At 38.2% G+C, this 13,436-nt stretch overlaps 1 protein-coding gene across 9 annotated transcripts in view; it reads right to left on the reverse strand.

The window, feature by feature from the left end:
- Positions 1–509: 509 nt before the first annotated feature.
- Positions 510–13,436, reverse strand: part of inpp4aa (inositol polyphosphate-4-phosphatase type I Aa) — a 34,388-nt gene continuing 21,461 nt past the window's right edge. For 2 of the 9 annotated variants that reach the window (XM_065292901.2, XM_065292899.2), the window contains exons 13-24: positions 13,412–13,429; positions 10,299–10,485; positions 9,995–10,213; positions 9,629–9,917; positions 5,863–5,892; positions 5,603–5,775; positions 5,123–5,246; positions 4,771–5,038; positions 4,597–4,694; positions 3,261–3,373; positions 2,933–3,087; positions 511–2,310 (exon numbers count right to left, since the gene is read on the reverse strand). In XM_065292901.2, the coding sequence (XP_065148973.1) occupies positions 2,178–2,310; positions 2,933–3,087; positions 3,261–3,373; positions 4,597–4,694; positions 4,771–5,038; positions 5,123–5,246; positions 5,603–5,775; positions 5,863–5,892; positions 9,629–9,917; positions 9,995–10,213; positions 10,299–10,485; positions 13,412–13,429 (1,807 nt within the window). In that variant the 3' untranslated portion in view covers positions 511–2,177. Of the gene's footprint in view, positions 2,311–2,932; positions 3,088–3,260; positions 3,374–4,596; positions 4,695–4,770; positions 5,039–5,122; positions 5,247–5,602; positions 5,776–5,862; positions 5,893–9,628; positions 9,918–9,994; positions 10,214–10,298; positions 10,486–13,411; positions 13,430–13,436 lie in introns of all 9 variants that reach the window. The other 7 variants (XM_065292905.2, XM_065292904.2, XM_065292903.2 and 4 more) reach the window with 5 other exon arrangements.

Here is a 13,436-nt window from a genome sequence, read left to right on the forward strand (position 1 = left end):
GTGCACAAAGCGTTCCATAAAGGCATGGATGAGCGAGTTGAACTTGACTGGCCTGCACCTCAACCCAACAGAACATCTTTGGGAGAGTGAAGTCTTCGAGCGAGTCCTTCTTGTCCAACATCAGTGTCTGACCTTAAAAATTTGCTTTTAGAAGAATGGTCAAAAATTCCCATAAAACACTCCTAAACTAAGTAGAAAGTCTTCCAAGAAGAGTTGAAGCTGTTATAGCTGCAAAGGATGGGTCAACGCCATATTAAACCCAATGGATTAAGAATGGGATGTCATTCAGGTTTATATAAAAGCAGGTGTCCCAAAACGTTTGACAATATAGTGTAGGCCATAGCAAAAGTCTAGGTTTGTATGCATTTACCTTGCATAATGTTGATATTTTTCATAAATCATTTAATTAATTTTTTTTCTAACATTTGACGTCTATTTTGTTAAATAAAAAGATAACATAAAACAAAAAGGTGGCATGAGGTTTCATCCAGCATGTTAATTTAATTTAAAAGCTGTGTTAGGAGAAAAAAGAGAGAATATTTTGTACAGCATTAAAATTAAACTATACAAAGAAAAAAACTAAAATAATAAAAATAGGGAAAGTGAAAGATCAACAAGAGCAGCCTGCTTTTACACACAGTGTAATAAAAAAATCATACATGTAAACGTAAAAAAAAATAAAAACAGTAATCAAATGTAAATTTCACAAATCTGTACATGTAAACTAAAAATAAGGAAATGTCAATGCTTAAATAAAATAAAACAATCACTTGCATGCTGAGCCTATTAATTAAATCTTTTATTATTATCAGTATTTTACAATGTGTCCTGCATCATGCAAGCAGAGGCTAAGACACAGCTGCATTGTAAGCTATTTCAGCCATAGAAACTACAAACCATTATTTTGTGCAGCGTGAAAGACTGTTTACATGTATTGATACATTAAAACAACCTACACATTTTGTGGAGACATCAGGCCAATTTTTATGTCGTTTACAGAGGCTCTATAAAGTTGTTATTATTATTATCATTATGTTCTTCATTGCAGAATGAACATCATGGTTTCTATTCCAATAATATAAATAGTCTAAGAGTATCATTCTGCTTTACGAATTACCAAAACAAAACGGTGCAGGAAATATTCTTCACATTTAAAGACCAGTTTCACCAGTGTTCCTCCATAAATCAGTACTGACGTTTATAACCTATATACACATGTCAACTCCTACACGAAAACATAGAAACAATCAATGTACATATCAATGTATAGTGTCTCCTTACACATCTCCATAAAAAGTTAAATAACATTTATTCACACTGTATACTCACTGTACAAAGACTAGCTGTGCTTGGCAACAGTATGAGAAAGCTTTTCTTAAACTATATAACCTGTACAATGCAAAACAGGTGTTATGCAGTCAACAGGGTAAAGGTCTACAGTAAAGCAAAGTAAAGAGAGTTAATAAATAAAATATACTCTGCCACATCACAAATAATCATACACAGATTAGAAATATCTTCATGTTTATCATGACATTGGGGGAGATTGCAACAGCGGACTCTCTTAAGGCAAACAGCATTGTGTGTACTTTCAATGGAGTGGTAATACACATTTTTTCGTGTTAATAATTTGTGCATATACTGTATGGATTTTCTTAACCTAACCTTTCTTTACAGATGTGAAAACTGACTTTGGAAACAAGTCGTCTACTCTACCACAACACTTACACGTTACCTATAGCCTACTGAAGTATTACTCGACAGAGTGATAAACTACAGCTTTGCTTTAGTGCTGATATGTCTGACCTTTGTATTTTGTACCAAGAGCAAACCTTAGAAGGTATTTTAAATGTAAATGTTAACTAAACCTTGATTTAATGAGTGCTTTGGGATTGAGTAATTTAGGATATTAAATAACTAAGCATCCTTCATAGTTGTACCTGACCCAAGTGCAACAACCAATCAAATCTCCCTTTTTCCCAGAACCACAAATTATAAAATGTTGGAGGCCAGGGAACATTAAGATCTTGGAGTTTAACATTGTCATATGCATGATAAACAGAGCATGACTGTGCATAATATAAAGTTCCTTCAGATATGTGGTAATAAAGATACAGAGAAACATGCAGCTTTAGTAGCCGGCTGCGGTGGGCCAGAACAGCTGACTGCTTATCAAATCAAGTTTCTACTTTCCCGTAGGTTCCCTCTGGTGGTCTGTACTGTTTGGGGAACGTCTTCAGCTGTAGAGAGTTGAAGGCGTATTTGCGACTTCCAACATTTTTCATTGTGTTTTCTCTTCTGCAGCCTTCACTGTGGACAGATATGATCAGATAAATATATAAAGAAATAAAGAGCAATGTGAAAATTACATCACCAAAAACATTTTAGAGTTTACCCACTCTTATGTTTGTTTCAAACACATATGGTGTTACGTTTCTTTGTTTATATATCACAGTGACCAGTGTGAGCAGTACATTTTTTTTCCAAATTTCAAGTCTTCTTAAATCAAGCAGTAGCTGTATCCAAAATAGCAAAATTGCGGTGCATTATGGAATTGAATAAGTGCACTTGATAATGTCCACTATAATTTTATGACACAACAACAAATGTCTGTCCCCTCAAATCGTGCACTATCTATGGGTATAGGGAGGTATTTTGTACACATCCAGTTTATATGAGGTGTAGTTTGAATATGCAATTTCAGTGAATATCCTAAACCTACATTTTTAAATGCTTATTCATACTATATGAACACTTGGCATATAGTGTTTAAATCCTACAGACTTTTATGGTATTTTTTAGAGCTTGATGCCCTGTTGTATGGAAAAGTCGTGTGACTTTCTCCAAATTCTGAAGGTCTGAAACAACACGAGGGTGAGTAAATAATTAACTTTTATATTTGGGTGAACTACTCCTTCAGTTGTTGTCTAACCTGCGCATGCAGTCCAGTGCCTGGTTGAAGACCTGCGGAGCCATACAGTGCTCATGCTGTAAGATCTGGCACTGCTCCAGGGTCACTGACATGGCCGTACGATCCTTTGCACTCTTACAGCTGGTCACCCGCACACCATTCAGACGCCGACAAATCTGAAGACGGGAATGAGAATGATGTCAGCATATTTGCTTTCACTAGTGTTGTGTCACCCCGAAACCACACTCATTTGTTTTAATACAGCACACAGAATTAAAGCTAAAGGAATTGCTTCCTTTTGTTATGTGTTTCAATGGAAATTTTCAGTAAATGAAAGTAATTGTTGTACCTCTGCTGCCTGCGACAGGATGTCCACATTTTTGCTCTTCCTGATGCTGACGTTCTGGCTGAGGAATTTGAGTAGCTCAGGTATACAGTTTTGACTGCGAGAGCGGGGCAGACCTATGGCAGGAAAAATTTAGTCTGCTAATAGTACTGAAATAAATCATTAGGATGTTTAAAATATGACGTTTCCTAATGCACAAATACATTTTGTTTTCATTATTTTTATTGTACTTATTAACTCTTTCACCGCCATTGACGAGATATCTTGTCAATTAAGAGAAAACGCTTCCCTGCCAATGACGAGATTTTCAGTCTTTCCGCAATACCGCTATTATCCACCAGGTGGTGCCCTTCCACAACTTTTTAAACCCGGAAGTATTGCCCTATGGCAACCGGCTGCATGTCCGTGTCTGATTTAAAGAATGGTAGGATAAAACTTTTTTTTTGTTTGAAAGCAGAGGGTCTGTTCTTTCATTTGGTATATTGTATGTTTATATATTTAAAGAAGAACATTTTCTGGAAGGCATTAAACTTTGGTGAAAATCATGAAAAACGCTGGCGCTGGCTGGCAACTTTAAAAAAAAACCCGCTGGCGGTGAAAAAGTTAATAAGGGAACATATGAAGAGTTCAGATGCAAAAACCGCTAAATGCCACCCCTGTTAAAAATGAGATTATGATACTAACCAAATGCTCTCTGCATGTATTATATGTATCAAATACTTCCACTTCAAAGCTTTATCACTTTTCAATGAAATAAAAGAGCGGTCTAGAGGTCTTCTCGGGTCCAAAGAAATGTACACCCGACCTGAAATGACCCGCAGCAATATTTACTCCAACCTGACGTGTATAATAATAAAAAAAAGACCAGACAGGAGGAAATAACCGATAAAATTATACCCAAGTCCAACCCAGTGTTTTTTAAACCTTCTGGACCCGAAACTGCATCAGTCAGACAGAAAGAAACCCTTGGTGCCCTCATAACCAATTTGGCACGCTGCTCCATTTATTTTCATTTGTTATCTGACAACGATACCAAGGTAACCACTACAGTGTGCATTAAAAGTAATTGACAGATCTGGCTCAACAAAAATTAACCTACCGCCAGCTACACGATGCCGCAAGCGCTCTTGGCAAACAGATGAGGGTCCGTTTGGCGAAAACACTTTCATTTTAAATGACCCAAAAGCTCAATTATACCCGACCCGTGTCTGAGGAACACGTGAAACTTTTAGACCCGTTTAGATTCTAACCTCGGGTTTTTGGATCTAAGTGGACCCGTTAAGACCTCTAATCTGAACTCTTCCTATGCAGTCGGTATAGACGAGTAAACAGGACTCACAGTCTTCAGGCAGCACTTCCTTAAACTGGTCATAATAGGATGTAAGCCGAGCTAAACTCTCCACATTCACAACCTCTTGTAGCGATGTGTCTCCAAACCTTAACAACAATAAACAATAGTTTAGTGAATAACTGTATTAACATAACATAACATGGTACAGTTTATTTAACTTACTTTTCTGCTAGCGTTTGTTGCTCGTTAATTCCTACATTGAATAATACAGGTTGAACCCGCAGCAGCATCCCATTTTGGATTTCCCGTGGCAACACATCAAACATCACCGCTGGTAGGGGCACGCGCACATTAAACCCATCCCGGTTACCCGTGATAACCGGCAGCATGTCGGGGCTGAAGCTGGAGGTTGCCTGGGTAACTTTAAAGGTAACGTTTCGCAGGTCCGTGACACCGACACTCATGTCTTCCAACATGGCTAGCTCCTCCCCTTTAAGAGAAATTTGTTTTATTTTAAGAGATCCTCAAATGTACAAATAAGCTGAATTTTCTTTTTTCACACATAGATGTTTACCATTTGTGCTTAGCAGACCCTCAAACTGGGCCAGTAAGCCGATAGTGTGGAGTTGCCTGAGGAAGCCGTTGTCACTGAGACAGTTCCTCAGTTTTAGTATAAATCCACAGATCAAAGCGGTCAGCTATAGAAAACATGCAGATTATTAGAAACGATGTGTCATATATTGTATATGTCATGTGTATTGCACAGTCTGCTGGTGAATTGTGTACACACTGTTTAAAGGCACAATACGTAAGATGCATTAAAGTGTTTGGAATTGGATTTGAATCTTGGTAATAAGTGATGATGGAGCACTACACCTTCATTGGTATCTGAAAGCATTATCAAATTATACATGTGAAAGATGTTTCATGCACACAGATTAAATGGGTTTGTTCACATGTCACGTCTAACAACGTTTTAAAACGAGTCAAAGCATTACTTTCCAAGGATTGGTTATAGCTCAAAACAATTTTGTTTATTGCGTTTTGAACTAACCGTTTGGCAGAAAACCACATCTCTTCGGTACTGTAGCGCCAAATTCATGGCAATAGTAGGTGCGCTGTCCTGCATCAGCACAAACACCATGGACTTCTTGGCTTTGTCGCTCATCATGGCTACGCACTCATTCAGAGTGGTCAGGAGTGGATACAGAGCTTCACTCCATTCACCTACAGCCAGAAACACATACAGGTTTATTATTTTCAAGACAAGTTTAAAATAACCTGAAAAAAGCTGGACAGTAAAACAACTCTTACCAGGAGAGGATCCCTCTACACTGGGACTATCTAAAGAGGAGTGGAGAGAGGATGGTAATTATTTTAACAATAACATTTGATACTACATTAATAAAGCTAATCTATAAAATGCCAACACACTGTTAGGCCACATACACAGTGCAAAGAGTGATGAATGCATTTAAATGTGGCATCCTGACTTTTTATCCTACCCGAGAGATTGTACTACCCTCGTGTTGTCATGCTTGTGGGTTAGGTTTTGGGTGTCAGGTTGGGAAAGGGGTTACTCTTATGTTTCCTATAGGAGGTAGCAAAATCTCACATGGTACAGATAGCACAAATCGACAGCGGGAGAGATTCTTTCATTTTAAACGCCCTGACAGCTTCTAAGGGTATAAATTCAGGGCAAGGATAAAGTCTAATTATATAAAGTAAGACTAGAAAACATGCTTAACATTCATTTCATCTAAAAATCGTAGAACTATGTTTAGATTAACTTGATTAAAAACTTTTTCAAAAGTATCAACAGAAAAATTATGGTTTCTCACAGGGGTGCGGGAGTGAATCCCCTAAAAGATCGTTCCATGATGTGTACAGAACAAGACTCACTCTCAAAACTTTGATGACTGATACTTGGGTAACCATAGCAACTTTCTTCCATGTTTAGCCTTGCATATTTTTAATAAATGAATATGTGACCCTGGACCACAAAACTATCCATAAGTCGCACAGGTAAATTTGAGCAATAGCCAGCAAACATTGTATGGGTCAAAATTATCGATTTATATGCCAAAATTCATTAGGATATTTATCATTAGGAATAGGGAAAAGGGGCATTTAAGTATTCAGGCCCCCTGTGCTTGGAATCAGCTGCAAACTGTATTGAATCTTAAGGAGCCGGTTTCATTAGGTCATGGCTCGCAAAATCGCTAGCCTGACGTCCCGGGGCTATTGTGAATTCCTGTCGGGCTACCAAAATGCATCTCCGCCCTGCGCGTCGGGCTATCTTGGGGAGGAAATAATATTTTTATGTTTTTGCTTTGTCTCAGATTTAGTTAGGTAATTATATTATATGTATTTCGGCGTCCTCTTGTCAGTCATTATCCCCATGTAACAAGTAAAACTGTCAGGAAATGAAGTGAAAGCATAAATAAACAAACCCATCCTTCAATGAGCACGTCTGATATGTGGGCGACCCCCTGCACGCGCTTCTCCCGGCTTCGCTCTTCACGAGCACCTGCTTGCTCTTGTGCTCAGCAAAAAAGCGCGAACTCAAGTCATTTAATAAAATAGCGTCATTTCATTTTTACCTCAGACTAACATTGTTCTAGCATTTATTTTTTCTTTCTTCAGTTAGTAACTTAAATATGTGAGAAGGAAAATATGTTTGAGTGACTTCCGATCGATTTGACACGTCTACGCTATTAAGAGAATATGATGTTAGAAGCTTTTGATAGGTGACTAAACAGCAGTGGTAAGATATGTTTACCTAAAGCGAATAGAATGTGTGTTTGTCATTTCGTTTTACCTCAGAGTCTAACATTATTCTAGCGAAAATAAACGGCTATGGTAAGATCTGTTAACCTAAAGGGAATTATGTTTATTCCTTTTTAATAAATATCTGCTTTAAGTCTTCTATATTGTGTTAAAGTCACATATATTTGATAAAATACCATGTTATCTAAATACAATGTGTGATGTGTTGAGGTATTTTTTTTTTATAAAAAATAACCTGTGTTATAATACATTCATATAATATTTCAGTAATATAACAATTCAATTATTCTAACGTTAGAGGAACGTTAAAATAACCTAAAAATAACTTTAGGGGAATGTTTATTTTCTTAAAGAAAACATTCCTGGCTAACCAAAAACCTTGGAAAATAGGGGAACATTTTGGGAACCAAATTGTTAGCTGGGGATGGGCAGGAATAGTTGGCTTACATGGTGAGTCTACTCAGTCTACTCGGTCTACTCACCGAGTGGTCAGGGGTGTTCACTGATATGCTCACACAAACATCGCTGCAAAAGATGCTTTCCAACAGGTTTTATCTTAGTTTTTGTCCAACTCCATTGACTTGTATTAGATGTGCTGTGAGGTACGGTATTACTCCGCGCCGGGAACTTTGTTTCTATTCTTGCAATTGGCAAAGGCGGATTATCGCCACCAACTGGGCTGGAGTGTTTATTATTCAAGCTCTCAGTGGAAGAATATACGGGTGTGAGGCGTTTGGAAAAATAGGTCCACAAGTTTTCAACGAATGCTAAAACACCTGTTGGAAAGCATCTTTTGCAGCGATTTTTGTGTGAGCATATCAGTGAACACCCCTGACCACTCAGTGAGTTTCACGTCTTTGTAAACGAAAGTTTAATGCATTTTAGGAAGGATTGTTCCAGTGCACCATTAAACCCATTGTAAAGGTGGGAGGTGAAACACAAACACCAGAAAATTCTCGAGGCAGCATCATATGTCCAAATTTCAGTCAAAACCGTTCTATTTCACCATAAACAATCTGAAAACAAGGCTTTAAGTGTAAAATACCAAACTTGTCCTTTAATTAAAAATAATTGACCCTTGTGACGGGTTTTGTGGTCCAGGGTAACATTACAGCGTCTTGTTCTGCAAATTTAAATAAAATACCATTTCAGTCTTTTATGCCAGTCTTATAAACGATCAAGTTTTTAGAGTTATTAATGTAGGCAGGTGTGAGTCACAATGTTTTGATCTAATTTTCAATATAAAGCAATAAGATTTATTACAGGCTTATTACAATACTTGTTCACAGTTTTTTTTTTGCAAGCTCTGGCAACTAAATTAAAGGTGCATTGTGTAAATTTGAGAAGGATCTCTTAATTGAAATGCAATAAAATATACATAACTTACCCACCCTTACATAATGAACTGTATTGTTTTATTACCTTAGAATCAGACCACTAGTCCCCTTACATGAAAGTGGCATCATGTTTCTACAGTAACCCTAAACGAACGATTCACAATCTCACCACTAGATGCCTCTAAAATGTACACACAACACCTTTAAGTAAACTTTCGTACCTCTTTCACTGTGATTTCCTGCTGAACAGGATTAAGCACAAAGAGGTGATGTGTGAGTTTAATTTAGCTGCAGTGTGTATGGGGCCTTAAAGGAACAGTTCACCCAAGAATGAAAATGCTGTTATTTACTCACCTTTATACATTTCTTTCTTCTGCTGAACACAAAGGAAGATATTTGTAATCAATCAGGAAGCAAAAGCAACATTGACTTCCATAGTAGGAAAACAAAATACTATGGAAGTCAATGATGCTCAAAACTGTAACAAACGTTTCTCAAAATATCTTTCTTTGTGTTTAGTGAAACAAAGAAATGTATATAATGTATACAACTTGAGGGTGAATAAATGATAACAGAAAATTTTGGGTGAACTATCCCTCTAATGTCTCTGTGAAATACATTAAAATACCATATAAATAACCCAGAATTAGAACTTAGCTTCACTGAAAGAGGATGTTAAACTGAAAGTGTCTGTGGTATTGAAAAAGTGAAGTGTGAATGTTTTTGCGGCCTTAGCAACACCAAATGGCAGAACGGCAATGTTTGTTATAAACGTATCCTTCATTCAATGGTTACCGCTGAGCTGACATTTCTGTGGCGGGATACTCAAATAAATTAAGTAATGTGTTTATAATGTGTAATGTGATCTGAATGACCGACAAAACATGACACACTTCACTTTTAAGAAGTTATAAAGGGATTTAAAAAGCCAGTTGAGGCGAAACAAAACCTACAGGAGTGTCTGGATGAACATGCAGGGGTCAGTAAAGGTGATGATGATAAAAATAATGATGAAGAGGATTGATTTGAAAGAGGGTGCGATGAGGAAGGGGAGGAGAGCCCGTCACCAGGGTTGACCCAGAATGCATTGCCTCGGCTACCTCTCTTGCCGCTATCAGCCTGCTGGTCACAGAGGAAGACGTCCTCACTGCTGTCGCTCTGTGAACGCTCTCTCGTCAGGAGTCTGTCCACACAGCGGATCACACACTCAAGACTCTTATCCACGTTGAGCCAAACCTTTTCCTGGATCAGAAAGAGAAGTCGATAAATCACCTTATATGTAATGCATCCTGCTAGGTGTCTTAATTTTATGACCTTACCCATTCCTCCTCCTGCCAGGTCAGATTCATGGAGGCTCTGTTGGCCTTCCCACTCCACTTGGCCTGCGGAGAGCCCTGGTCATTCCTCAGGACCACACGCTCATTGTCATGGGCAGAGGGGGAACCTCTGGAGGCGATAAACTCTGGCCGTGCAGCATTTAGTGCTTGGATAGCTGTAGTTAGCAGTTTACTGTCACAGACCGTCACCAGCTGGCGTGTCTGAGAGAACCAGAGAGAGAAAGTGAGTGCTACCTGGAGAATGAGACTATGTGACACAATAATAATTTTAAGCAAATAGTCTCACCTTCTCCGTGAGTATAGCCAGAGTCCTCTCCAGGGCATTGGTTGAGCGTTCTTTGGCAGCACGGGAGAGTCGCTCTGTGTAGTAGCTGATCTGAGTCTTGAGAGTGTTGATATGGGAAATGATTTCTTTAGCTTTCAGCACATCCTGTGGCTGGTACCGCATTGAACGTGAAACTGATTCACTGGCACTAAAAGTACAGAGATCACAATTTCTTATCACTTGTTCAGATCTCAATTTTACAATTTTAAGTTGTGACCCAGTGGATGTTTGCAAATGAGATGGTGTGACATACAAAGTACACGTTGGATATTTTGACAAAGTAAGATCTTTTTGAAGACTTCTGCCACACCTGGTATTAAAGGAATTCTCCACTTTTATTTAAAAAAATCTGAAAATTTCCTCAACCCCATGTCATCCAAGATGTTTGTGTTTCTTTGTGGGAAACATTCCAGGATTTTTTCCATATAGTGGACTTTAGTGGACCTCAACAGTTCAGAGTTTCAATGCAACTCCAAAGGGCTCTAAACGATCACAAATGAGGCATAAGGATCTAATAAAGTGAAATGATCGTCATTTTCGCAAAAAAATGAAATAAAACATAAGTAATTTTTAACCACTTGCACTAGCCTTGTGATGCGCAAGCGTGACCTTCCGTATTTCTTAATCACATCGAAAGGTCACGCATTAAGTATGCAAAAGTACCTCCCGTGTTTACAAATGTGAAGAAAGAGAACCGACAATGATGATATTAATTAATTCCTTTGTTATTTTTTTTTAAAGTGTGAATTTCATATACAGTACTGTGCAAAAGTCTTAGGCCACCACCACCAGACTTATTGTTTTAGATGTTTTAATGTCCATTCATATTTATTTTTCCATCTATTTTATTAAGATATAAACAGAAAATACAGGAAAATATGACTTAATGTCTTCTTTAGGCATCGTTGGTGTTTAATGTGACCTCTCTTGGCACTAAACAACACATCTTGAGCGTTTTTAAGCAGAATGAAGTAAAAAGACTAATTTCTTTAAAATTACAAATTAGGATTTATTTTATTTAGGTTTAACAGATCCTGCAGTTTACATTTTATACAGTTTTTAATACTATATACACATTTCCTGTACTTTCTGGATGTACTGTATTAAAGAGACTGAGAAACAATTATATTTGATCACTATAACATTGCAAAAACAACAAATCTAATTGTAACATGCATGGTGGCCAAGACCTTTGCAAAGTACTGTATGTAACGTGCGATCTTTTCAACGTGATTATGTTATACGCAAGGTCGCGCTGGCGCGTCACATGGCTAGTGCAAGATGAGAATTGTGGTAAAAAAAATATTTTATTGGCGAAAATGACAATCGTTTCGCTAGATAAGACCCTTTAGACTCGGTTGGGATCGTTTAGAGCAGGGATGTCCAATACGTCGATCGCGATCGACCAGTCGATCGCAAAGACAATGCCGGTAGATCGCACATAAGTTAACTGCTGCTCCACGTGCGAAATTGGCATTATGGTCTTAAAATACTTGCGTGTTTTACAATTACTCTGAGTTGCTGTGCCTTTCCCCTCGTTCAGACAGCCAGCGACGTTATCGCTGTTTGTCGCTTGTCTCTTTCAATGAGGCGTTTCTAAATCTGCTTGTCATAAACAAATGAGTTCCATCCACGCCAGTAACTGACGAGAGAAGAATGACGTTAACTCCACTGCTTTGTTCTCATTGGTAGTCGCTCCCGAAAGTCCCTCGACATTTGCATAAAGTTAAACTTTTCTTAACTTTCTCGCGTTGCTGGACACGCCCATACGGTCGCCAACGGTCACTTTCGCTCGTGTCGCCGGAAGTCGCCAGGTTTCCATTGAAATGAATGAGATCGCGTCGCTCTGCTACTGCTTGTCGTTGGCTGTCTGAATGGGGCGTTTCTTATCAAATGTGTTTTTATAAATCTTATACCAGGCCGCTGCAGCTCAGTCGTCTAACTTCCGAAATTCACCAGGATGCGCATTCTTGCCTTCACCCAGGAGCTGATCCACGTGCATGGTGTGTGTGCGCGAGCGAGCAAACGAGAGAGAGAGAGGGCGAGGCAGCGTAGCCCTGAGTTATATGTTGTCATTTTCTAGTTTGTTTCACTAAACTGCATCTCCGCTATTTTAAGGAATACTCGACATGTACTCAAAGATTTTTTTTTAACTCCTCAAAAAGAATAGAGTAATGGTAACAGCCCTTAATTCAATGTAGAGGTAAAGTCCTAACAAGCATTTAAAGTATTATGAAAATAATTAAATGTGTTTTAAGCAGGTAGATCTTGTCGGCTCTATCATTTTAAAAGTAGATCGCCACACAAAAAAGTCTGGACACCCCTGGTTTATAGCGCTTTGAAACTGCATTGAAACGGCAATTTTGAATTGCATTAAAATCATTGAGGTCCACTAAATGGAGAAAAATTTTGGAATGTTTCCCTCAAAAAACTAAATTCCTTTGCAACTGAACAAAGAAAAACATTAACATCTTTAATGACATGGGGGTGAATAAATTATCAGGATTATTATTAGTGGAGTATTCTTTTACAATCTCTTTCAGCGGAGCTGACCACAAGTGTGTTGGGGCACAAATACAGGTGTTGATGGGATCCAAAATGTTTTGTTATCCAAAGACTCAAACAACATGTGGAGGTCATCATACCCCTGGACAACATCACCCCCTTAACCATTCATAAACTACACTTAAATCAGAGTTTTAAACTTTGCCTGTTACTGTACATGCAGAAATAACTATCCAGTTGAACATTTGCGTGCTTAAGACATCATACACCTTGGATATGCTCAACATTGACAAGCAGTGACAGTGACACAGATCATGTACTGTATCAGTGAGAAAAATATGTTGTAATATCACAGATCCTCCTCTTAAAATATAACACGTTAACACAAAGATGCATGTTAATACCAGGTGATAACAGTCTGTTTTGACTTACAAACAGGTTGATGTAAACAGGAAAGATCCCACACACTGAATGAAATTGAAAGACTTAATACTGACAAATCACAAACAAGATGGCACACGACCACATATGACAATGACTGTAAAACAGTCAAAAACCCTTAAACTCACCCTTCACCCTCAAAAGCACTGAGCA

This window comes from Paramisgurnus dabryanus, chromosome 15 (assembly GCF_030506205.2).
Source record: "Paramisgurnus dabryanus chromosome 15, PD_genome_1.1, whole genome shotgun sequence".
NCBI classification, from domain to species: domain Eukaryota; kingdom Metazoa; phylum Chordata; class Actinopteri; order Cypriniformes; family Cobitidae; genus Paramisgurnus; species Paramisgurnus dabryanus.